A 25,868-nucleotide genomic window follows, 5' to 3' on the forward strand; every position below is an offset into this window, starting at 1 on the left:
AATTTTTTTTTACTGGACGTGTTTTATAGCAAAAAGTCAAAAATAATGTTTTTTTTTCTCAAAATTGTCACTTTTTTTTTTATAGCGCAAAAAATAAAAACCGCACAGGCGATCAAATACCACCGAAAGAAAGCTCAATTTGTGGGGAAAAAAAAGGATGTAAATTTCATTTATGTACCGTTTTGCATGACCGCGCAATTGTCCGTTAAACTAGCGCAGCGCTGTATAGCAAAAAAATGGCGTAAATTGCAGTATCTATACCATAGATTGTAGACGCTATAACTTCCACACAAACATGGAGCAGAATACATTTTGGCCTAAAATTATAACTAACTTTGAGTTTACTATATATTTTTTATAGCTGAAAGTAAAAAATATTGTTTTTCTTCAAAATGTTTGGCCTTTTTTTGTTTATAGCGTGAAAAATAAAAAGGTGATCAAATACCACCGAAAAAAAAAGCTCTATTTGTGTGAAAAAAAGGACGTAAATTTCGTTTGGGTGCAGCATTGCATGACCACGCAAGTATCAGTTGAATTAGTGCAGCGCCGAGTAGCAAAAAGAGGTGTGGTCATTAAGGGGGGTAAATCCTCTGGAGGTCAAGTGGTTAATATATGCACTACCATCTACTAGAAATATTAGTGAAACATCAGTCTCAACAAAGAAGAAGTATCTTCAAATGTTCTGCTAATTAGTCTAATTTACAAAAATATTCCAACAGGATATTGGAACAAATTGTTTCCAGTATAATCGGTCTGCTGGAACAATCCTGTAAGCGCAGCCCGTGTGTCAGAAAATCTGGGTCTTTTTCTTCCCTCAGGTGAGAACTGATACACAGCAGGGTTTTGGATGCGATCCCAGTACTGAGGTCACGCTGCACAGAATGCGGTTTCTCGGCTCAAAGCGCGTCTCAGTGCTGAGCTTGGCAGGTGATATTAGGCAAAGTTTTTATACTAGTGGAAAAACAGCTCATTAACAGAGAGTGTGTCGTGTATAAAACAGGAGGAGTGATGGCAGATGAGATCCATCAGCTCACTTTACATTTCCGTTACAAGACGCCTGGCTTTTATGCTGACTGTGTGTTTCAATGAAAATGAGCTCCAGATCTTCAAATTTAGAAATGATCTGTGCTGTCACTTTTACAATGATCAATATCTGGTTAGTAAGTCAATGATCAATATCTGGTTAGTAAGTCGACTCTTCTTGGTCCCTGGTCATCAAGTCTACAAACTGGATACTTCTGTCTCATGAACTTTTTAGGGAAGGTTTTCAGAAAGGTAAGATCACAGGAAAACCATATTGATTTGGACAATACTTCACTAGAAAATTAAAGCCTAATGCAGGCCATACATGGGTCGAATTCTGAATGATTTTTCGTCCGAAAATCAAAAACGTCGCTTACTTGGTAATCCGATGGTTGCCATCAATGATTTTTAAAATTGGCCGACCAAGTCATAAAGTTCACCCCATATAACAGGCGAAACTTCTGTTCCTTCCAGGTCACGGCTCATGCGCATATTCTTTTTGGAAAAACGATCGTACGATTTGACCATCATTGAGTCGAAAATCGGTCGTTTTTCACAAATTTTCCAACATGCCCGATCACCGAAAAGGGGAGGAACCACAACAACCGGCAGGTGCCATTGACCCACTAACAGAGCGAAAATCGGCCGATTATTCTTAGGTCCAATTTTCAAATGAAAAATTGGTCGAATTTCAACCCATGTTAGTGGCCACTGACCCACTAACAGAGCGAAAATCAGTCGATTATTCTTATGTCCAATTTTCAGACAAAAAATTGGTCGAATTTCGACCCATGTTAGTGGCCATTGATCCACTAACAGAGCGAAAATCGGCTCATTATTCTTAGGTCCAATTTTCAAATGAAAAATTGATCGAATTTCGACCCATGTTAGTGGCCATTGACCCACTAACAGAGCGAAAATCGGCCGATTATTCTTAGGTACAATTTTCAGACAAAAAATTGGTCGAATTTCGACCCATGTTAGTGGCCATTGACCCACTAACAGAGCGAAAATCAGCCGATTATTCTTATGTCCAATTTTCAGACAAAAAATTGGTCGAATTTTGACCCATGTTAGTGGCCACTGACCCACTAACAGAGCGAAAATCGGCCGATTATTCTTAAGCCCGATTTTCGGACGAAAAAACGGTCAAATTTCGACCCATGTATGGCCGGCACATACTCCATGTTTTCTGCTACTTTAAACACTCGCACTCCAAAGGATTTACCCCCCTTCCTGACCAGGCCATTTTTTGTGATACAGCGCTACGTTAATTTAACTGACAACTGCGCGGTCGTGCAACGCTACACCCAAATTAAATTTACATCCTTTTTTTTCCCGGAGAGTTTTCTTTCGGTGGTATTTGTGTGTTTTTTATTTTTTGCGCTATGAACAAAAAAAGACAATCGATTTTGAGCAAAAAAACAATATTTTTGACTTTTTGCTATTAAACATGTCCAGTAAAAAAATTTTAAAATCAAATTTCGTCATAAATTTAGGCCAAAATGTATTCTACTACATGTATCTGCTAAAAAAAATGCCAATACGTGTGAATTAATTGGTGTACGTGAAATTTATAGTGTTTACAAGTGGCGGTTTATATACTGGAATTTTTTTTTTTATTAGTAATGGCGACGATCAGCGATTTATAGCAGGACTGCGGGGGAGGGGGGGCATTCTGACACTGGGGGGAAACTGACTTGGTGTCACTGACATCCCCAGTCACTCCACTACAGTGATCAGTGCTAATAAACAGCACTGACACTGTACTAATGGCACTGGGCAGGAAGGGGTTAATATCTGGGGCGATCAAAGGGTTAATTGTGTGCTGTTTCACTATGTTGGCTGTGTGTGTTTTTCACTGTAAGCACACTGCTATGCAGAGCCATACAAAGCAGAGTGCAGAAGCTGACAGGGGAGAGATCTGTTGTTTGTACACAGGTCTCTCCCCCGTCGGCAATACTTGCCGATCACCGAGTGTCGGTGAGCAGTCACAGCTGAGGACATGAATGGCGGCGTAAGTAGGACATGCGCCGCCTACCCGGAAATGCAAAATCACGTATATATATGTGATTTTGCACACCCCTGCTGCCCTGTAGCAGTATTTCCAGGTACGCAGCATGTCCAGGTACGCTTGCTGGACATGCTGTATTCACTGTATGAAGCCTCAGCTATATAAAGTATACAGCGCTGTGTTCTGGCAATGGAATGAGAACTTCCTGTCCTTCTCCCGGAATAAAATTGAGTTTGACTGAGCGCTGCTCATCCATTCACGAAGAGCTTTGTATTCTATGAATGAATACAAAGCTTTCTCTGATTAGTTGAAGAAGAGAGGTAAGAGTTAGGGCTCATGTACACTGCAGCAGACAAACTCAAGTTCAGGAGCTGTTCAGCATTTTTTACAGCAGCCCCTGAACTCTCCCTAATGTTTTCCTATGTGTCCATGTACACATCGTCGTTTACAGTCGTTTACAGGCAGTTGAATTTACAGTCATTTTTTTTAATGCAGAAAACGTGCGTTCAGCAGTAGATTTTATCAGCGTTTCAAATTAAAAATGCTTGCAAATGCGTGTAAACAGCTAACCACGTTTATAGGCGCTTGCATTTGAAACTCTTCCATTTCCAGATGCTGTCCAGAGCCTTTTTTCACCATGAAAAATGCATGCAAAGCGTTTCCCGGTACTCAAATGGACCCGGTACACCGTACTTTGAGGTTTTGCATGTTAGACGCTGCTGCAATAATTTCTGCACAGAAATGAGCTGGAACACATCCAAACACCACAAAAAAAAGACAGGTCATCTCAACAAATACTGCTCTCTGCTTCTGCTCTCTCCATTTCTCTCAAAATGTCTGAAATAGTTAATCTTTTACTGTTTTTCAGTGCATTCTGGGCATTATGGAAGGTCTCCTGAGGTTATCTTAAAAAAAGTTTCTAAACGCAAACGCTCATAAACGCGGTATGCAAACGCGGCTAAACAGACGTTTTTTTAATCTACGTTTTCTAGCAGTCAGTCTCCATCGTTCAGAAGTGTCCCGTGTACATGGGGCCTTAGGCTGCCCATACATTATACAATTTTCCTTTAGATTTACCAAAAACCATATAATATGAGGTCAAACCTAAATACTTTCAATTGGGATGGAATCAGGCAGGCCCCTGCACTACATAGCTGAAGGTAAATCTAAAGGAAATTGAATAAGAACATTTTATAATATAGGGCTATCTTTAGGCTTTAAATTGTTAGTTTGGGCTGAGCTGGCCCCAACAAACTGTTTCCTTTACTAACTGCTATGGCTGCTATCAGTTTTGTATAATCTATATGTTGCAGAAAACTACATACAGTATACAGCACCGTGTTCCAGCAGAGGAATGGGAACTTCCCATTCCATTCCTGGGGCAAAATAAAGCCAGGCTAAACACTGCTCAGCCATTCACAGGAACCTTTCTATTTTTGTGAATGAACATAAAAGCTTCCTCTGATTGGCTGAGGTGGAAAGATGGGTGAAAAGTCTCCCTACTGCTACCAGAATCCAGTGCTGGATACTGTACAGTGATGTGAAAAAGAATTTGCCCCCTTGCTGATTTTTTTTTTGCATATTTGTCACACTTAAAAGGATTCAGATCAAACAAATTCTAATGATAAGCACAGTAAATACAAAATGCAGTTTTTAAAAAATGATTACATTTATTAAGGGAAAAAAGCTGTCCCAACCTGCCTGCCCCTATGTGAAAACTGCCCCCCCCCCCTTGCTAAGTTATGAATGAACTGCGATAAACCACATTTTTTGGAAAGCGAAGTTAAATTTCATATGCAACACTCAGGCTTGATTACTGCCAGAAGTGCCAAAGTGAAGCACGCCAAAAGATCTCAAAAAGCAACACATCATGCTGCGATCTAAAGAAATTCAAGAACAGATGAGAAACAAAGTAAATGAGGTGTGTCAGTTTGGAAGGGGTTAAAATCAATTTCTAAGGCTTTGGGACTCCAGTGAACTATGGAGAGAGCCATTATCCACAAATGAAGAAAATTGGAACAATGGTGAACCTTCCTAGGAATGACTGACCTACCAAAATTACTCCAAAAGTATGACGACGACTCATCCAAGAGGTCATAAGAGAACCCAGAACAACATCTAAAGAACTGCAGAACTTGCCTCAGTTAAGATCAGTGTTCATGATTCAACAAAAATAAAGAGACCGGGCAAAAATGGTGTCCATGGGAGAAAGCCACTGTTGACCAAAAAGAATATAAGGGCTTGTCTCAAATTTGCCAAAAAACATCTTGATTATCCCCAAGACTTTTGGGCAAATACTCTGTGGACTGATAAGACAAAAACTAAACTTTTTCGAAGGTGTGCGTCCCGTTACATCTGGCGTAAAACTAGCACAGCATTTCATAAAAAGAACATACCAACAATCAGACATGGTGTTGGTAGTGTGATGGTCTGGGGCTGCTTTGCAACTTCAGGACCTGGACAACTTGCCATAATTGATGGAACCATGAATTCTGCGCTCTACCAGAAAACCCTGAAGAAGAATGTCTGGCCATCAGTTCCTGAACTCAAGCTCAAGAGCACTTGGGTTATGCAGCGGGACAATGATCCGAAACACACCAGCGTGAGGAAAGTACTGCCGAGAACCGGCAATTGTCAGCCAAGGGATCAGCACTGATTATCAGGGCACTGATGATCAAAGCCCAGCAGTGCCGCCCACCTGTACCCATCAGTGCTGCCCACCTGTGTCCATCAGTGCCACCCACCTGTGCCCATCAGTGCTACCCACCTGTACCCATCAGTGCTGCCCACCTGTGTCCATCAGTGCCACCCATCAGTGCCACCTATCAGTGCAGCATCATCAGCGCCAGCTCATCAGTGCCGCCTATCAGTGCTGCCTGTGCCACCTCATCAGTGCCCATCAGTGCAGCCTCATCAACGCACAGCAGTGAAGGAGAATTACCTTCTTGCAAAATTTTATAATAGAAATAAAGAAAAACTTTTTTTTTTTTGCTCTTTTTTTATTTATAGTGCAAAAAATAAAACCCCCAGCGGCAATTAATAACAACCAAAAGAAAGCTCTATTTGTGTGAAAAAAATGATAAAAGTTTCAAATGGGTACAGTGTCGCTTGACCACGCAATTGTCATTCAAAGCGCTACAGCACTGAAAGCTGAAAATTGGCCTGGGCAGGAAGTGCCCGGTAGGCAAGTGGTTAAACAGACCATTCATGCTGGAAAACCCTCCAATGTGGCTGAATTGAAAAAAATTCTGCAAAGAAGAAAATTCCTCCACAGTGATGTGAAAGTCATTGTCAGTTATCGCAAACGCTTGACTGCAGTTGTTGCCTCCAAGGGTGGCACCACCAGTTATTAGGTTTAGGGGGCAATTACTTTTTCACATAGGCTCAGGAAGGTTTGGAAAGCTTTCTTACCTCAATAAGTGAAATCCTCATTTAAAAACTGAATTTTGCATTTACCTTTGTGTACTATTAAAATGTGTTTGATGATCTGAATCTATTAACTGTGACAAGTATGCAAAAAAAAAAAAAAATATCAGGAAGGGGGCAAATACTTTTTCACAGCACTGTATATAGTTGATGCTACACACAGTTCATACAGCACTGATAGCAGCTGCAGCAACTAGTAATAATAATAATAATAATAATAAAATAGACCCCCGATCTCTCCATACCAGTCACTGCTTATTGCTTTAACAATGTTTATATTCCTTGTGACAGCAATAAAAGTGAAAAAATTAAAGAAAGTGTAAAAAAATAAAATAAAAAATACAATAATAAAAATAAAAATTTTAAAGCGTCCCTGTTCTCCTGTGCTCACATGCATAGGTAAACACACATGCATATGTAAACAGTGAGAGCAAACATTTTATCACCAGACCTCTTATGTAACTCTAAATTGGTAACCTGTAAAGGCTTTTAAAGTGTCACCTATGGATAATTTAAAGTACCGCAGTTAGTCACTATTCCACAAGCATGCACAATTTTAAAATCATGACGTTTGGTATCTACAGTATTTACTCGATATAACATCATCTTTTATATTTTACCAAAATAATTGGTATTATATTGTGTTTGTATTCACTAAAATTCATCTAATTTCCTAGGAATTGCATTTGAAAAACAGTACCGTATTTGCCGGCGTATAAAATGACTTTTTACCCCTTGAAAATCTTCTCAAAAGTCGGGGGGTCGTCTTATACGCCGGTATATGGCATACTGACACTTTTTAGGGGGGCGGCGCGGTGCCGCCGCCACACCCCCCCCCTTCCAACGGAAGGGACACTAAGTACAGGGGTGGGCAGGGGCTGTTTCTTACCTGGCTCCGGACCCACGACAATCCGGTCCAGGAAGCGCGGCTCCTTCTTCAGTTTGGCCACTGGATATTCGCGCGGCTGCTCGGCTCCGCCTCCTCACCGATGATTGGCCGCCAGAACTGTAGCTCAGGAAAGGCACACAGGCGGCCAATCACCGGCGAGGGGGCAGAGCCGAGCGGCCCCGCGAAAATCGAGTGCAGGACCAGCAGGTAAGTGTTCAGTGTAGAGGTGCTGCTGCAACCACATATGCTGGCTGCAGCAGCACCATACGAGAACAGGGTCAGCAAGTGTCAGTGGGAGGAATAGTGCCCCATCATTGGTGTCACTGATACCAATGATGGAGCACTATTCCTCCCACTGACACCAATGATGGGGCACTATTCCCCCCACTGACACCAACGATGGGGCACTATTCCCCCCCCCCACTGACACCAATGATGGGGCACTATTCCACCCCCCACTGACACCAATGATGGGGCACTATTCCACCCCCCACTGACACCAATGATGGGGCACTATTCCACCCCCCACTGACACCAATGATGGGACACCATTCCTCCCACTGATACCAATGATGGGGCACTATTCCTGCCACTGATACCAATGATGGGGCACTATTCCTCCCACTGACACCAATGAAGGGGCACTATTCCCCCCACTAATACCAATGATGGGGCACTATTCCACCCCCCACTGACACCAATGATGGGACACCATTCCTCCCACTGATACCAATGATGGGGCACTATTCCTGCCACTGATACCAATGATGGGACACTGTTCCCCCCACTGATACCAATGATGGGGCACTGTTCCTCCCACTGATACCAATGATGGGGCACTATTCCTGCCACTGACACCAATGATGGGACACTATTCCACCCCCCACTGACACCAATGATGGGGCACTATTCCACCCCCACTGACACCAATGATGGGGCACTATTCCACCCCCCACTGACACCAATGATGGGACACCATTCCTCCCACTGACACCAATGTTGGGACACCATTCCTCCTACTGACACCAATGATGGGGCACTATTCCACCCCCCACTGACACCAATGATGGGACACCATTCCTCCCACTGATACCAATGATGGGGCACTATTCCTGCCACTGATACCAATGATGGGGCACTATTCCTCCCACTGACACCAATGAAGGGGCACTATTCCCCCCACTAATACCAATGATGGGGCACTATTCCACCCCCCACTGACACCAATGATGGGACACCATTCCTCCCACTGATACCAATGATGGGGCACTATTCCTGCCACTGATACCAATGATGGGACACTGTTCCCCCCACTGATACCAATGATGGGGCACTGTTCCTCCCACTGATACCAATGATGGGGCACTATTCCTGCCACTGACACCAATGATGGGACACTATTCCACCCCCCACTGACACCAATGATGGGGCACTATTCCACCCCCACTGACACCAATGATGGGGCACTATTCCACCCCCCACTGACACCAATGATGGGACACCATTCCTCCCACTGACACCAATGTTGGGACACCATTCCTCCTACTGACACCAATGATGGGGCACTATTCCCCCCACTGATACTAATGATGGGGCACTATTCCTCCCACTGATACTAATGATGGGGCACTATTCCTCCCACTGATACCAATGATGGGGCACTATTCCTCCCACTGATGCCAATGATGGGGCACTATTCCTCCCACTGATGCCAATGATGGGGCACTATTCCTCCCACTGATGCCAATGATGGGGCACTATTCCTCCCACTGATACCAATGATGGGACACTATTCCCCCCACTGATACTAATGATGGGGCACTATTCCTGCCACTAATGCCAATGATGGGGCACTATTCCTCCCACTGACACCAATGATGGGGCACTATTCCTGCCACTGATACCAATGATGGGGCACTATTCCCCCCACTGATACTAATGATGGGGCACTATTCCCCCCACTGATACTAATGATGGGGCACTATTCCTGCCACTAATGCCAATGATGGGGCACTATTCCCCCCACTGATACCAATGATGGGGCACTATTCCTCCCACTGACACCAATGATGGGGCACTATTCCTGCCACTGATACCAATGATGGGGCACTATTCCCCCCACTGATACTAATGATGGGGCACTGTTCCCCCCACTGATACTAATGATGGGGCACTATTCCTGCCACTAATGCCAATGATAGGGCACTATTCCCCCCACTGATACTAATGATGGGGCACTATTCCTTCCACTGATACCAATGGTGGAGCACTATTCCTCCCACTGATACCAATGATGGGGCACTATTCCTCCCACTGATACCAATGATGGGGCACTATTCCTGCCACTAATGCCAATGATGGGGCACTATTCCTCCCACTGGTGTGCATTGCTAGAGGGGTAGTCTTATACAGCGAGTATAGCCCAAACACTACATTTTAGCAGGAAAAGTAGGGGGTCGTCTTATACGCAAATACGGTAACTACTGTGTGACATAAAAATTGTAATAGCCATCACTTTATTCTCTAGGCCTATGTTTTAAAAAATATATATAATGTTTCAGGGTTCCAAGTAATTTTCTAGCAAAAAAAATTATAATTTTTACATGTAGGAAAGGAATGTCAGAATTGGCCCGGCAGGCTGGTTAAGAATTGTGAGAATGTTATCGTTAATTAAGAACCACGTGGTCTTATGCTGCGTAACCGGGAGTAGAAAACCATTACGTCTTTGCCAAGACTTGCTTTGTCGCTTTGAGCAAGAATGTCAAGAGGCAAAATTGTGAAATCGTAAATTCTAATGGTTTTCCGTTCAACAGTGCTTGTGATCTTCACGTGCCCCCCTCCCCCCCACCCTTTCCATCATGACCAACAACGCCACCATCAGTCCCACCCCACAAGCCAAAGTCCTAGGTGTCACTCTAGACTCAAACCTGTCCTTCCAACCCCATGTCCAATCGTTGGCAAAACTCATGCAGGCTCCACCTCCGCATCATCTCCAAAATACGTTCGTTCCTAACCCCAGACACTACTAAACTACTCGTTCACTCCCTTATTATCTCACCTCTGGACTACTGCAACTCCCTTCTCACCGGCCTACCTCATCGCAGACTCTCCCCTCTTCAGTTTATCCTGAACTCAGCGGCCAGACTCATCCACCTTACCAACTGCTCCGCTTCTGCCACCCCCCTCTGTCATTCCCTCCACTGGCTCCCGATTGCCCAACGCATTAAATTCAAACTACTAACACAGACATACAAAGCCATTTATAATACTGCCCCAAACTACCTCACTGACCTGATACCCAAATACCACCCAACCCGTAATCTTCGCTCCAACCAAGACCTCCTACTTTCTAGCTCCCTGGTCTCCACCTCCCATGCCCGACTGCAGGACTTCTCCAGGACTTCCCCCATCCTCTGGAACTCACTACCCCAATTCATCAGACTGTCACCTAGCCTCCTCACCTTTATGCGCACCCTGAAAACCCATCTCTTCAGGGAAGCCTACCTTGCCCTCACCTAACAGCTGATTTCCTCCTACCACTCCATCCCCCACAGCCACTTCCTCCTGTACCACTATCCCCTCCCTCCTAGATTGTAAGCTCGAAAGACCCCCTTGACCCCCTCATGTATTGTATTGTTACTGTATCGTCTCATGTTATGTCCCCCACTATAATGTACAGCGCTGAGCAAACCTTTTAGCACTATATAAATACTGTATAATAATAATAATAATATACCTTTAATCAGAATAGGGTACACTAATTGGTACATGCTAGCCCAGAAATGCCTGATCTTAGAGCATTCCCACCATATACATAGCAGAGTGGGATAATAATTCTAAATAATTAACTTCCCTGTTAGTCAGGTCCTGATCTTGGGATGTCAATTAGACAAATCATAATGGGCAACTGCTATTCCCCTTTATAGATTAGTACGAGGTAGACTGCCTTCCTGAACTTATCTCTATGGGTAGCTCGGCCAAAATATACCATGAAATGGATGTGCAAGCTGGATAAAGACAGTTGTCTGAGGGTCAGATGTCCTCTCGTAAAAATCAGGTCACAGCTTAATGTAACCCAACAGCCTTTAAAGACCATTAATGGGTGACAAAACAATTAGACAGCTTAGAAAGCCTTTGCCAACTGCTACTGTTTCCTCCTGAGAAAATGGTGTCACACAATTCCCCCTCAGACCTCCACTGGGACAAAAGCAATGCAGAATATACCAGTAACTGTAAGGCTTGATATTACTCCATGAGGGTAATTGTATGCATTCTTGCCATTTAGAGGTGGTCACGGAGTGTTCATTTTATTTGTTTAAATTTATTTATTTATTTTTGCTATTTATTATTTAAATTTGATTTGGTTTAAACAGTAATATATTTTTTTTTTTTGAGTGTACACAATTTGTCAATTTATATTCGTTTATTGGAGTGTACACAGAGTGTTTTTTGCATGATTCATGTGTTACTCACAGTTGAATCTATTTTATGTCAATATATTTTTACACAGATATTTGTTCGGAAAGTATATAAATTTATTTGAAGGTAATACACTATTGTAGTTTTATTTTTTCGAGGTAATCACTGGGTCCGGAATGCTGGAAATATTGAAGTTGGACACACAGGATTGAGAGATTTTGGTAGACTGAAAATTTAATTTTTGGGACTTTATTTAATTTTATAGTTTGATTTATCTATTGAGTTAAGTTGAAGAAAAAGGTTTTGTATATTTGTAGAAAGATACACTTACCCCCGGTTCACATCTATGCGGCCATGCGGGCTGCGTTTTGCGCGGGCATGAGAGCCCATTCATTTGAATGGACTCCCGTGCCCGTGACACGCAGGGAAGAAGTCCCTGCACTCCTTTTGAAAACGCAGCCCGCAGGGGAACCTCGGTTCCCAGTACGGTTCCATTTTCCAGTGCAGGCGGCGTCCCATTAGAACTAATGGCACCCATCCACGGTCTGCATTCCTCTGTGCGGGTGGTGCAGCTGCACGGATTTTCGTGTGGATCCGCAGCGACACCACCCGCACAGATGTGAACCTAGGGTTAGACACTTGGATCGGGTGTGCTGGACTATTCACTAATGTCTATGGCCACCTTTTTAACCACTTTTCTACCAGGGCAATTTTGGAATTTTCCACAAAATATGCTTTTTTTTTGCTAGAAAATTACCTAACTGACCCAAAACAATAATATATTTTCTGACAGCACAAGCACAAGAATAAAATGGTGGCAGCTGCAAATTTTTATGTTGCTCAAATTTATATTTTCAGGAAAATACACTAAAATGAATTGTAGTGCATACAAGACACAATATAAATGCCCATTTTTCAGGGGCAAAATATGTGGTGGCTTTAAGTAAATAGATACCAAACAGTTTAAGCCTTAAATTTGCGTGTGCCTGTGAAATGCCGAAAAACTAGAGTCCCCAAAATGATCTATAAGCATTGCTTTAAATATCTTTTCCAGCTTATCATTTACAGTTAACTGAATAATAGCTCTAAAATGACTCTCACTCCATAAACATGGTATAAAACACGGTTTACATTCAGGTGTGTGCTCAGGGGATTGGTTTTAAATTTTAATTCTTTTTTTATTGACTTTATTTTATATTCTGTTTTTCATTTAAAGCCTAAGTTCACTTAAAAAAAAAAAAAAAGAATTAGCGCAAGGGACATTACTTACCTTCAGTGTGATGTGTTCCTTGTGCTTCCTTGTGACATAATCTTCCAATGCACAGGGGTTAATAAAACCAATGAGCTATCACAGGCACACAAAGGGTAACTGAAGGCAAACATATTTTTTTTTATAGTTTTGGATAGAGTGGAGAGGGATTACAACACCTGTCAGGTTTTTATTGTTGTCTGTGCCCCCGTTAGGGAGATCCCCCTTCTCTATTTTGTCCTGTTCGCCAGGACATGTAAAAATGAAAGAAAATTCCAAATTTTAGGTTGTCCTCAGAAAAGTGATAGAGAGGAAATCATTCAATGGGGACACTAATTCTGGTGACCTGAGGGATCCCCATGGGATTGCCTTAATTTGCACACACGCGCACCGCCCTACCCCGCCACCACTGGTGGCTGCAGATGTCAGTCACTTGGTCACGGCTGGTGATTCCCTGCTGCCACCCAGCAATCGTGGGGGAAAGCTGACATGGGAGAGACCTGTGCGTAAACAATACAGGTCTCTCTTCTGTCAGCATGGGCATGCTGTTTTGTATCTCTACATGCTGTAGCATGTCTCTTTAGTAAAACACACACACAGTAAAACACACAGCACATAGTTAACCCTTTGATCACCCCAGATGTTAACCCCGTCCTGCCCAGTGCTATTAGTACAGTGTCAGTGCTTTTTATTAGCACTGATCACTGTATTGGTGTCACTGGGGATGTCAGTAGCTGTTATTCAGTTCGCACTCAGTGTCAGAAGACCTGCCGCAGTCTCGCTATAAGTCACTGATCGCCGCCATTACTAGTATAAAATAAAAAAAAAATTCCAGTATCTATACCACCATTTGTAAATGCTATAACTTTCATGTAAACCAATTAATTTACACGTATTGGGATTTTTTTTTAGCAAAAACATGGAGCAGAAAACATTTTGGGCAAAATTTATAGCGAAATTAGATTTTTTTAATTTTTTTATTGGATATCTTTTATTGCAAAAAGTCAAAAATACTTTTTTTTTTTTCAAAATTGTCAGTCTTTTTTTGTTTATAACAAAAAAAAATAGAAAAAAGCAGAGGTGATCAAATACCACTGAAAGCTCTATTTGTGGGCAAAAAAAAAATACAAAGATCTTTACATGGCCGCGCAATTGTCAGTTAAAGGAAAGACGCGCCGTATCACAAAAAATGGCCTGGTCATAAAGGGGGGTAAATCCTCTGGAGGGTAAGTGATTAAATAAGGTGAAACAATGTTAGGTATAAAAGAAGTCATAACTAAAACAACAAGTTAAAAAAGGTAGGTAGGTAGGTAGGTAGGCAGCAAGGATCACAAAAAATTCCAAATTTTGAATAGCTATGAACACAGACAAACAAAAAGTAAGGTCTGGAAAAGTTTGGAAATTTACAGCATAGGCAGGGGCGTCCCTAGGGTTGGTGTCACCCGGTGTGGTAACACTTGGTGACACCCCCTCCGACGATCCCTGCAGAATGGATCGGATCTGCGGATTGAGCATAATGGATCGGATTCCGATCCATTATGCTCAATCCGCAGATCTGATCCATCCTGCAGGGATCGTAGGCTTTCTTTACAACTTACCTTTTTGTGGAGCGGGTCCGGTGTCACCCCGTATAGGTTGCATGCCAACCATCCCCACAGGATGGTTCGGATCTGCGGATTGAGCATAATGGATCGGAGTCCGATCCATTATGCTCCCCAATCCACAGATCCCATCCATCCTGTGGGGATCGTCGGCTTGCTTTACAACTTACCTTTTTGTGGAGCGGGTCTGGTGTCACCCTGTGAGGTCGGTGTCACCCGGTGCAGTGTAATATATTTTGCCCACACGTCTCTACAATTGTCACCTCTTTATTAACAGCTAGTATGCCCTTTAAATGTCATGAGCTGTATGCGGGAACAAGTGGCATAGTGAATCCTTCATCTGTGACAGGAGGATTCTGCTAGTTTCGGGACCCCTGTGGCTTTCAATCCTTTTATCACAGGAAAACCAGAAAATATTGATTTAATGCCATGTTATCATTGAAAGCAGTTTTTTCCTATCCCTGCTGCTTTTTTTTGTAATAAGCTGGAAAATGTTTGCATGTCAGGTAGGTTCAACACAAAGGATTTCCTGACTTTGATAAATGTACCCCATTATATCTGTCACCTGCGTCTTGGCCATGGCTGTTTGACAACCATTTATCGTGTGCTCATTAAACTTTAAAGACAAAGTTTTGAAATCAAAATTAAAAAGTGTAATGGTGCTCAAAAAACTCCCCGTTCTCGACCAAAAAATAATGTGATCCCCTCCCACCAAGCGTAGACATATATTTGCAGCCTCAGAGAAGTGGGCCTTTATCCATAGAGCCGCATCTACACCAATCAGCCATAACATTATAACCACCCACCTAATATTGATTAGATCCCCCTTTTACTGCCAAAACAGCCCTGACCCACTGAGGCATTCACACTAGACAAAGCATCACACTGCCTTCGCCCACTTGCCTTCTTTTCAGGGAAAATTCTGGATTTTGAATGGTTGTAGATGAGAGAGGGCTGCAGATAAACAAGTACAACTTATGTAGGAGGATTTGTTTCATCTCTGTGTATCACCTAAGGCTAGTCCCGTCATTGGGTATATGTAAAAGTTTACAACCACTTTGAAGGTGACCAACAACCTAGCCCAGTTTGAGCATCTCTTGTGAAAATTCGGCAAGGATTAATCCCTATGGGGCAAATGAAAGGTGTTGATTACTCAAATGCCTCTAAATTACAATAACAAGTAACACAGAACATCTCATCATTCTTAGAAGGCCTCACCAGCTTTCATTTTTGGCTGAAACATCAGTTTACTTAATGTGAGGGAGCGACCACCCTAATAATCACCTTTCCCTTAATGCCCATAGGCCTCTGCAGCTCCCAGCGGGTAGTCCGGATTGTACTATCTCCTTGCATTTGCTGGGATACTTTTCCTGTCTGCAAGACCTCAAACAGAGTGGTTTTCCCTTGCCGTGGAGGTCCTACTATGATCATCTTCACAAGTCGACACCTCTCTGCTTTTCTCAGCTGGGCACGCAGGTAAGCCAGTATGGTCACTGGTCCTATACAGAGAAAACCAGAAGATGAGCATGTAGAAAAACGAAATGTCAGCTGAGCCCATGGTATTGTATCTGCATATAGTTAGCTACTTACCTTCCTTCCGGATTTCTGCAGGCAGGTTTGAGATGTTAAGGTCCTCAAGATCCAACTGCCACAGAGATGAAAGCTGACCAAGTTCAGGTGGAAGCTCCTTTATACCTGGATTACTACAGAAGAGAATACACTGATGTGGCTGAGCTACACAACTAAACCAGCAGCACCTAGATTGCTTTGCAAAACTCGAAATCCAGTGTGTTCAATAAATTAACATTCATTCAACTAATAGTGGCCCATAACTATGATGGATGGTCTCCCGGGCCAATTGTGAGACATTAAAAGGGGCAGACTAGAACTCTTCATCATAGACACAGGTCAGACTTTACAGTAAAAAGCATCCTGACAGTGTGGCACTCTACAAGGTATGTTAAAGTGAAGTTCTACTCACGCTGTCAAAAAATAAAAGTCAGCAGCTACAAAAACTGTAGCTGCTGACTTTTAAAAAACAGCCACTTATCTGTCTCTCGGTCCCGTGGTGTCCCCCCCGCAGACTGTTTCATCGGCCGTCCTGTATTCCAGGCGCCGGCATCTTCAGTGTGGGGCACCTGGCTGTGGTAGCTTGCGGCTTCACAGCCGGGTACCCACTGCGCATGCGTGAGTAGCGCTGCGCTTCATGAAAGGTCCTGTCGTTTTCTGGGACCTGTCACTTGTACCAAAAGACTACAGGGAGGGAGGACACCTTCTGCTTCCGATCGCCTAGGCGATCGGACCAGAAGTGGAAGTGGGTGCCTGTAAAATTCCGGTACCCGCCCCCCAAAGGTGTCAGTCCTTAATGGGGAGTGGGGGAGCAGTCCTTTTGCGTGGAGCTCCGCTTTAATATACTTGCAGGACCGACTCAGTGTCTGCTCCAGTTCCTGTTTCTGGTTTAAAGGACACGGTCACCTTAAAAAAAATAACAAATTAACTTTTTTGCAAGCAGAAAATTAGCAATTTTTTTTCTTGGGAGCCTGTAAAGCATTGCACTGTCAGTACACCATGCCTGTCTCCCACCATGCCTCTGCCTTTGGGAGTCATGCTTGTAGCTGTCAATCTTGCAATGCCTCATGGTACTTTTAGTTTGGAAACAGCTGGAGGGCCCCAGTTTGACACCCGTGGACTACGAGATCGCTCACCATGCCCTCACAGTTCATTAAGAACTACAAACAGTCAGCTGCAATGGCTGACGGTAGCGGTAGTTCATTAATTTGCAGAACTCTGTGAATGAATGATGTGGCCATGGGGGGCGGAGACCCACACGGCTGCGCTGGTTTCAAACTGTGACAGCGGGTACGGGGAGAAGATCCCTTGCCCACTGTCACAGGGAAAAGGGGGTTCGGGGTGGAGTGGGGCCGGGGGAGTGAGGTGGTGGATGCTCAACATGTAACATGTTACACCCTAAATACGGGTGTAACATGTAATATGTAACACATAAATGAACACTCAAAAGTGATCAAGTAGCGCATAAATAAATACGTGAAAGAATATATGTGAAAAAATAAATAAGTGTGTAGTCCCAAGAAAAGTCCAAAGAATAATCCTTATCCACCAAACGATTCTTCAAACTCCTCAAAGTAACCAGCACTTGAAAAAGGAAATAGTGTTCCCCCCATCAGGTGTACACTCACCAGCAAGTGTTGCCTCCCACTCTCATGGTTGGTAAAAATGGCTCAATAAATATCTCTCGGTGGGATGAAGGGTCTATCGGTGCCGATATGCTTCCTCTCCTCCACTTTCCATAATCGCCTATCCCCAAAAAGGCCGGCAATCTTATCAAGTGATAATGGATTTCCAATATGGCGGTACTTAGGGTAGCACAGAGGAATTCCTCCCTTCTCTTAATACTCCATACTCAAACTTGTTTGCTGTTTTTTTTCAGTCTATTTACTTCAGCCCAGAATCATTTATGAAATTTTCATAGATCGGTTCACAGCAGAAGCAAGCCAGCGGCGGTGTGCGTGCACTTCCCTGAATCTGAACATGCAATATGTTGAGAAAGGTGACCTTATTGTTTAAAGGATAAATTCACCTTTTAAATAATAAAATGCACATCTTTTTGCAGTTAAAAAAATGTGCATTTATTATTTTTGTCTGCAGGAGCCTGAAAAGCATTGCACCAGCGATCAGCAGATCACTGATGCCATGCGAGTCTCCTGCAGACCTGTCAGTATATCTGCTTGCCCATATGGGATGTACGAACAGGAAGAATGAATGAACTACCATGGCACTTGACTGCGCTGTGGCAGCTCATTAAGGACTACAAGCTGACAGCTGCTAAGGCTGTCGGGACTGGTAGTCTCTCATTCACAGATGAGTGTGAATGAGTGCCGTGGCCATGTGGGTGGAGCCCCACAGAGCACAGAGCCATTTTTTTTAAAAAATTTGACAGCTAGCGGGGGGGAAGATTCCCCGCTAGCTGTCAAAGCGGAGATCGGGGGACCAGTCTGATCATAACTTGTTACATGTTACACGCTACATGTGAGTGTACCAAGTAACATGTTGAGAAAGGGCAACTTATCCTTTAATTCTTGCAATGTGATCACTTTCAATGAGTTTGTAATTGATGTACATGCTAACATATTCATCTCCATATCAATAGGATCACCAATCTAGCATTTGACCATAAATAATCTCTACTGTCTTGTCTCTAAATATCACCCAAACCATACTCTCCGCTCCTCACAAGACCTCCTGCTCTCTAGCTCCCTTCTCTCCTCCTACCATGCTCATCTCCAGGACTTCTCCAGAGCTTCCCCCATCCTCTGGAACGCTCTACCCCAATTTATCAGACTATCGCCTACTCTGCTCACTTTTAGGCGATCTCTGAAAACCTCTCTACAGGGGAGCCTATCCTGCCCTCAGCTAATAATGGAATCTTCTACTCTTCCTACCAGTCCATCCCCCACAGTTACTACCTTTTGTACCACTAGCCCCTCCCTCTTAGATTGTAAGCTCCCAGGAGCAGGGCCCTCCTATCCCTCTTGTATTGAACTGTATTGTTGCTGTATTGTCTCCCTTTATATTGTAAAGCGCTGAGCAAACTGTTGGCGCTATATAAATCCTGTATAATAATACTGTTTATATATATATATACGCACGATAGTTTTTTGTGCAAAAGACACACACACACACATACACACACACTATAGATATTATCATTCTCATTACTTACCTCCCCAAATACAGCTCAGTTAAACTCTTCAGCTGGCATACCGAATGTGGAAAGGTGTCGAGCTGGTTATCATTCAGATAGAGAACTTCGAGAGAATCTCTAAGAAATACAGGGAACTCCACGGAGCTGCCTGAAATTCATAAACACAGTCAATAAAAGCAAAGGCTTCCCAGGACTGCTACATGAGTAGGCCAAGCACACTGTATACCTAAATCGGTCCCAGGTCTTGTTCTGTACTTGGTAGAGAAAAAGGGCACCCGTCTTGTTTTACTACCATCCTCATTTCTACAAAAAAAACAAAAAACAAAAAAACATACAATAATGAGAATCACTTTTATAATCACTTTGTTATTTGTATGATGTATTATGTAGTCAGCTTTAACAATAACATATTATAGATTAGGTAAACTGAAGTTGGCTTTAGGTGTGTATGCCTCAAAGTATTGTATGTGTCACCTGCATTGGAAGAGATCAGGGAATAAATAATAATTCAAAACATTTTTACTGAATAACTTTACTCTAAAAAAAAGTTCTAACGTGTATTTTTAAAACAAACACAGTGGTGCAATCCGTTTTTAGGTAGTAAAGAGAAGATATTCTCTGAACAAGACCCCGATCCTCCTCTTCTGGGGTCCCCAGCTGGTGCTCTAAACTCCTCCTCTTCTCCATATGCAACCACAGGAAGCTGCTTCCTATGGCAGCACACGTGTGGGCTTGATCCCAAGCTGTGCTCTGTGTGTCTATTGACAAAGTGCAGCTCGGCCCCACCCCCTTGTCATTGGATTTGATTGACCGCAGCAGAAACAAATGGCTCCGACTGAGTCCAGTGAAGTGGGAGAGAGAGAGCAGCTCCTGATTGATATGAGGCTCAGGTAAGTATTTGGGGGAGCTGGGGGAGGGGAACTAGCAACAGAAGGTTTTTTTTACCTTATCCGCTTTCCCAAAGCCCTCTAGCGGAAATACTGCTACAGGGCGGCAGAGCTGCGCAAAATCACAGATATATACTTGATTTTGCATTTCTGGGTAAGGGTTCCTGCGCGAGCCACACGCACCACTTACCCACGCTGCCACTAGGGGCTTCAACTGTCTATCACCGGGTCCCAGCTGGTGATTCCCCGCCGGCACCTGGCAATCGCTGAGTATCACTGACGGGGGAGAGGTCTGTATGTAAACAATACAAATCTCTCCCCTGCACACTGCTTTGTATTGCTCTGCATAGCATACATATGAACATATTAATCTCCATATCAATAAGATCACCATTCTAGCATTTGACCATAAATAATCGCTACTCTTTTCATATATATTGCTCTGCATAGCAGAGCAATACAAAGCAATGTGCTAACACAGTAAAACACACACACAGCACACAATTAACCCTTTGATTGGCCCAGATGTTAACCCCTTTCTGCCCAGTGTCATTAGCACTGATCACTGTATTTGTGTCACTGGGGATGTCAGTGACAGTTAGCCAGTCCCCCCCCCCAGTGTCAGAATGCTGCCGCAGTCCCGCATTACTAGTATATATATATATATATATATATATATATATATATATATATATATTAAAAATTCCAGTATATATACACCGCCATTTGTAGATGCTTACATGTAATTTACACGTATTGGGATTTTTTTTTAGCAAAGACATGTCGCAGAATACATTATGGCCTAAATTTGTGATGAAATTTGATTTTTTTACTGGACATTTAATAGCAAAAAGTTAAAAATATTGTTTTTTTCTCAAAATTGTCGGTATTTTTTTGTTTATAGCGCAAAAAATGATAAACCGCACAGGCAATGAAATACCACCGAAAGAAAGCTCAAAAAAGGATGTAAATTTCAGTTAAAGTAACATAGCACCATATAGCAAAAAATGGCCTGGTCAGGAAGGGGGGTAAATCCTCTGAAGTGAAGGGCAAATGGTTAAAGTAGAGTCCAGTCACACTGTAAAAAAATAAATGTCAGCAGCTATAAAAACAGCCGGGCGCCCGCTGCGCATGTGCGAGTAGCACTGTGCTTTCTGAAAGGTCCCATAGTCCCAGAAAACTACGGTGAGGGTGTGTGTGTGTTTCAACTTCCGATCGCATAGGCCAGGGGTAGGCAACCTGAGAGCCGCAGGACTACAAGTTCCATCATGCCTCTGCAAGTCATAGCTGTAACTGTCAGTTTTGTAATCTTTGCAATGCCTCATGGGAAATGTAGTTCCACAACAGCTAGAGAGCCACAGGTTGCCTACCCCTGGCCTAGGCAATCGCAGAGGAAGTGGGAGTGGGTACCTGTCAATTTCAGGTACCCGTTCCCCCCACACTCCCCAAAGGTGCCAATCCTTAATGGGGAGCGGGGGACCTATCTTTAAAGCGCTTTCCCCTTTTGGGTGCAGCTCGCTTTGATGCAGAGAATGTCTTAAGGTAAAAAAAAAAACCTTCAGCCTTTAGACCCACTTTATGATTTACATTCCAAGAGTAATGCTGCTTCCTTCTAATAACACCTGGAACACTAAAGTAAAACTCCAGCTCAATGCCCCCTGTGTTAGCCCATGTGTCCATGCACACATAGGGGTTGGTTTACTAAAGGCAAACAGACTGTGCACTCTGGAAGTGCAGTTGCTCTGGAGCTTAGTAAATGAGGTGAACCTTTACTTTGTAAAGAATACCAAATCACATGCAAGGAAAATAAAATAAAAAAAAACAGCATTTTTGCTTGCACATGATTGGATGATGGAAGTCAGCAGAGCGTCTGCTCATTTACCAAGCTCTGAAGCAACTGCACTAGCAGAGTGCACAGTCTATTTGCCTTTAGTAAATCAACCTTATACTGTTTACAGACATATAGAGACAGAAGTGTTTAGAGCAGCCTTTCTCAACCAGGGTGCCCGGGCACCCTGGGGTGCCTTTAGGTTTCTTCAGGGGTGCATTGGCAAAATTTCTAAAAATTGCCCCAAACCTGTATAAAAGCCAGCGGGTGGAACAAGCCCGCCTTTTAGTTACACAAAGCCACAGGTTTTCATTGTGCACCATTCAAACCTTCTAACCGACAGCATCCTGACAACCAATGACATCATCAGTTGATAAGGAGGATGTCAGCTGCCTGCACAGCATCCTAGTTTGACCCTCCCCCTCCCCTCTCCATCAGTGCTGGGGTCACATTAGCTCAGTGATGGAGAAAAACTGAGGGAGAGGAGAAACATTGGAATACTAGTCAGTACCAGTGTGCAAAAGCGTATTTGCTTTGGGAGGATAAATACCCTCTAATGTTGGGTGTCCTACATGTGTGGATGTTTATGAGGTATATAAAACTATTAGAATAGTTTTGCACATTTTAGAATGGGGTGCCTCGAGACTGTCCATAACATTAGAGGGTGCCTCGGGACTGTCCATAATTTTAGAGGGTGCCTCGGGACTGTCCATAACATTAGAGGGTGCCTCGGGACTGTCCATAATTTTAGAGGGTGCCTCGGGACTATCCATAATTTTAGAGGGTGCCTCGGGACTATCCATAATTTTAGAGGGTGCCTCGGGACTATCCATAATTTTAGAGGGTGCCTTAACCGAAAAAAAGGTTGAGAAACACTGATTTAGAGAAAAAAATATCATCTCTTCAGGGAAGCCTATCCTGCCCTCAGCTAATAATGGAATCTTCTATTCCTCCTACCAGTCCATCCCCCACAGTTACTACCTCTTGTACTACTAGCCCCTCCCTCCTAGATTGTAAGCTCCCAGGATCAGGGCCCTCCTAACCCTCTTGTATTGAACTGTATTGTTGCTGTATTGTCTCCCGTTATATTGTAAATCGCTGAGCAAACGACTGGCACTATATAAATCCTGTATAATAATAACAATAATTTACACGTTTATAAGAGGAGCGTTTGGGTGGAAAAAATGTCAAACGTGCATTAACCCTAAGGCCAATAAATAAATAAATATTCTGGCCAACTAAATACATTAATGGCAAACGTGCGACCATGCATAAATGCACATGCATAACATGGCTAAGGGAAGAAAAAAAAAAAAAAAAGGTCCTGTGCATGAGGCCTAACACTTGCCTCGCAATTGGGGTGAGGTCCTGGCGATTAAGAAAAAAACAAAACAAAAAAAAAAAAAACCTTAAAAACATTTGACACCCACTGCTATGCCACCCTCTGAAAAGCAATCCACAGCAGATCACTTTTCAGAGGGTGGTATATATTACGGCCTGTCCAAAGGGAGTCCTTAACCTCCCCAGCAGTCTGATTATATCAGTATGTCTGTGCTCAAAGCGGTACATTTTTTTGCATGGAAATTTGTATTTTTTTTATTGTAGGCTGTAATTTTTAGGAATAACTCACTGAAATCTGTCCGAACAAGAGTCTAGTAAACATCCCGGGTAGGATAAAATTGGAAACACGAAATCATAAATTATAATATAATAAATAATCATAAAAAATAATAATATAATAATAAATTTAATTCAATAATATAATCAAACCAAAAACACTGAAATGTGAAATAGAGCGCCAAGTTCGCACATCACTGAGTTCAGTCGCAAAATCGTTTTCAGTGTCTGATGACGAATTTCCCCCACAAATCATTATCACTCAATTCTGCAAGTGGTTCTGATTTACTATCGCTGTTCTCTAGCCGGTCTAAAACCGCTTTTGACCTAAAGGGACGCTTTTTGGACGCCATGGACGTTTCTGAGTTTCCAGGCAGAAAGAACAGTAAAAATGCAGGCAGGGCGCCGGACAAAGCACTCGGGACAAAATGTATGTGAAATGGTTTGATACAGGAATGTTATACTATGTGATTTTAGTGTATTTAGTGAATGTCACTTTTACAACTTTCAAATTTCCCGCCAGTTCCATCCCCCGTACGTCCCGACGTCGCAGGGAACGGAACCTGAAAGACAGATGCCGGCATCGGCCGGAGGACATTGCCGGGGACACTGCAGGGGGGACATCGCGGGAGCGCAGGACAAGGTAAGTGAAGAAGAGATCCCGGAGCAACGCTGCAGAGTATTCCCGAGTGTAGCTCAGGGTTACCGCTTGTGGTGCTGAAACTTTACCCCGAGCTACACTCGGGAATACCTCCAGGGGGGTTAAATGTGACCAATCACTTGGTTAATAAGTCTGTGTCTTGCATGCAGTTCCAGTAACACAGCATTGACAATATTTTCTGAGAGTCACGGTGATCTGTGTAGCAGCATACGCTCACCTCCCCAGCTGGTTCTTGGACAGATCCAAACTCTTGAGAAGCTTACAGCTCCAGGTGGCAGCGGGTGGCAAGGAGGACAGCTGGTTCCCAGATAGCTTCAAATACTGTACAGCCTGGGAAGAATATCAAGACTGTTAGTAAGGTTCATTAATGGCTTTCTGCAAGATAACACCTCAGCCGGCCGATTGACATAATTTATGATTTAACAAACTGTGGAAAAAGAACATCAATTCCTCATCTAAAAACACCGACCTAAAGAAAAACTGATCAAGAGCGCCATCAGGTGGCAAAATTTAAGAATGACAAATGATGTAAGAACTGCATACAGAAAGACTAGCAAACAATCGGTTACCTCTGCAGGATCTGGTGGGATCATCAGTTCTACAACAGACGCACGCTCGCCTGCACCAAGCCTGGGTTCACCTATATGCGGTGCGGTATATCGCATGTGATCCGCACCGCATTCCTGTGCAAATCACATGCGATTTGTGTGTATTGCGATCGGAGCCGTACATTTTGTATGGCTCTATTCGCACCGCACCACAAATGCGCAGGATCTATTTTTGGGTCCGCACTAGAATCGAATCGCACGGGTATTCAAACCTATGCGATCTGATTCTGCACATCGCACCGCGTTTTGCAGATCGCTTTCAGGGTGTTGTTAACTTAACCCCTCGCCTACCAGACACTTATACCCCCTTATCTACCAGGCCAATTTTCAGCTTTCAGCGCTGCCGCACTTTGACAATTGCGCGGTCATGCAACATTGTACCCATATGAAATTTTGATCATTTTTTTCTCACAAATAGAGCTTTCTTTTGGTGGTATTTAATCGCCACTGGGCGCTTTACTTTTTGTGCTATAAATAAAAAAAGTGCAAAAAATTAAAAAAAAAAAAAAAAGTTTCTTTGTTTCTATTATAAAATTTTTCAAACAGGTAATTTTTATCCTTCACTGATGTGTGTTGATGAGGCAGCACTGATGGGCACTGATAGGCAGCACTGATGGGCACTGATAGGCGGCACTGATGGGCACTGATAGGCAGCACTAAAGGGCACTGATAGGCAGTACTAATGAGGTGTCACGGATATGCGGCACTAATATGCAGCACTGATAGGCGGCACTGATAGGTGACACGGATGATGGGTACTGATAGACGGCACTGACTGGCATCACTGCTGGGCACTGACTGACAGCACTGACTGGCACAACCGCTGGGCACTGACTGGTGGCACTGACTGGCAGCACTGCTGGGCTGCACTGGTGGGTGGCACTGGTGGGCAGCACTGGTGGGTGGGCACAGGTGGGTGGCAC

General features: G+C 43.3%; 1 protein-coding gene across 2 annotated transcripts in view; it reads right to left on the reverse strand.

The window, feature by feature from the left end:
- Positions 1-25,868, reverse strand: part of LRRK1 (leucine rich repeat kinase 1) — a 325,566-nt gene that overhangs the window by 112,335 nt on the left and 187,363 nt on the right. For both annotated transcript variants that reach the window (XM_089655524.1, XM_089655525.1), the window contains 5 exons: positions 24,555-24,667; positions 19,571-19,647; positions 19,363-19,492; positions 16,212-16,324; positions 15,906-16,120 (listed from right to left, as the gene is read on the reverse strand). In XM_089655524.1, the coding sequence (XP_089511650.1) occupies positions 15,906-16,120; positions 16,212-16,324; positions 19,363-19,492; positions 19,571-19,647; positions 24,555-24,667 (648 nt within the window). The remainder of the gene's footprint in view (positions 1-15,905; positions 16,121-16,211; positions 16,325-19,362; positions 19,493-19,570; positions 19,648-24,554; positions 24,668-25,868) is intronic.

This window comes from Staurois parvus, unplaced genomic scaffold (genome assembly GCF_062004578.1).
Source record: "Staurois parvus isolate SC_StPar_1 unplaced genomic scaffold, SC_StPar_1.0 ptg000845l, whole genome shotgun sequence".
Classification (NCBI taxonomy): Eukaryota; Metazoa; Chordata; class Amphibia; order Anura; family Ranidae; genus Staurois; species Staurois parvus.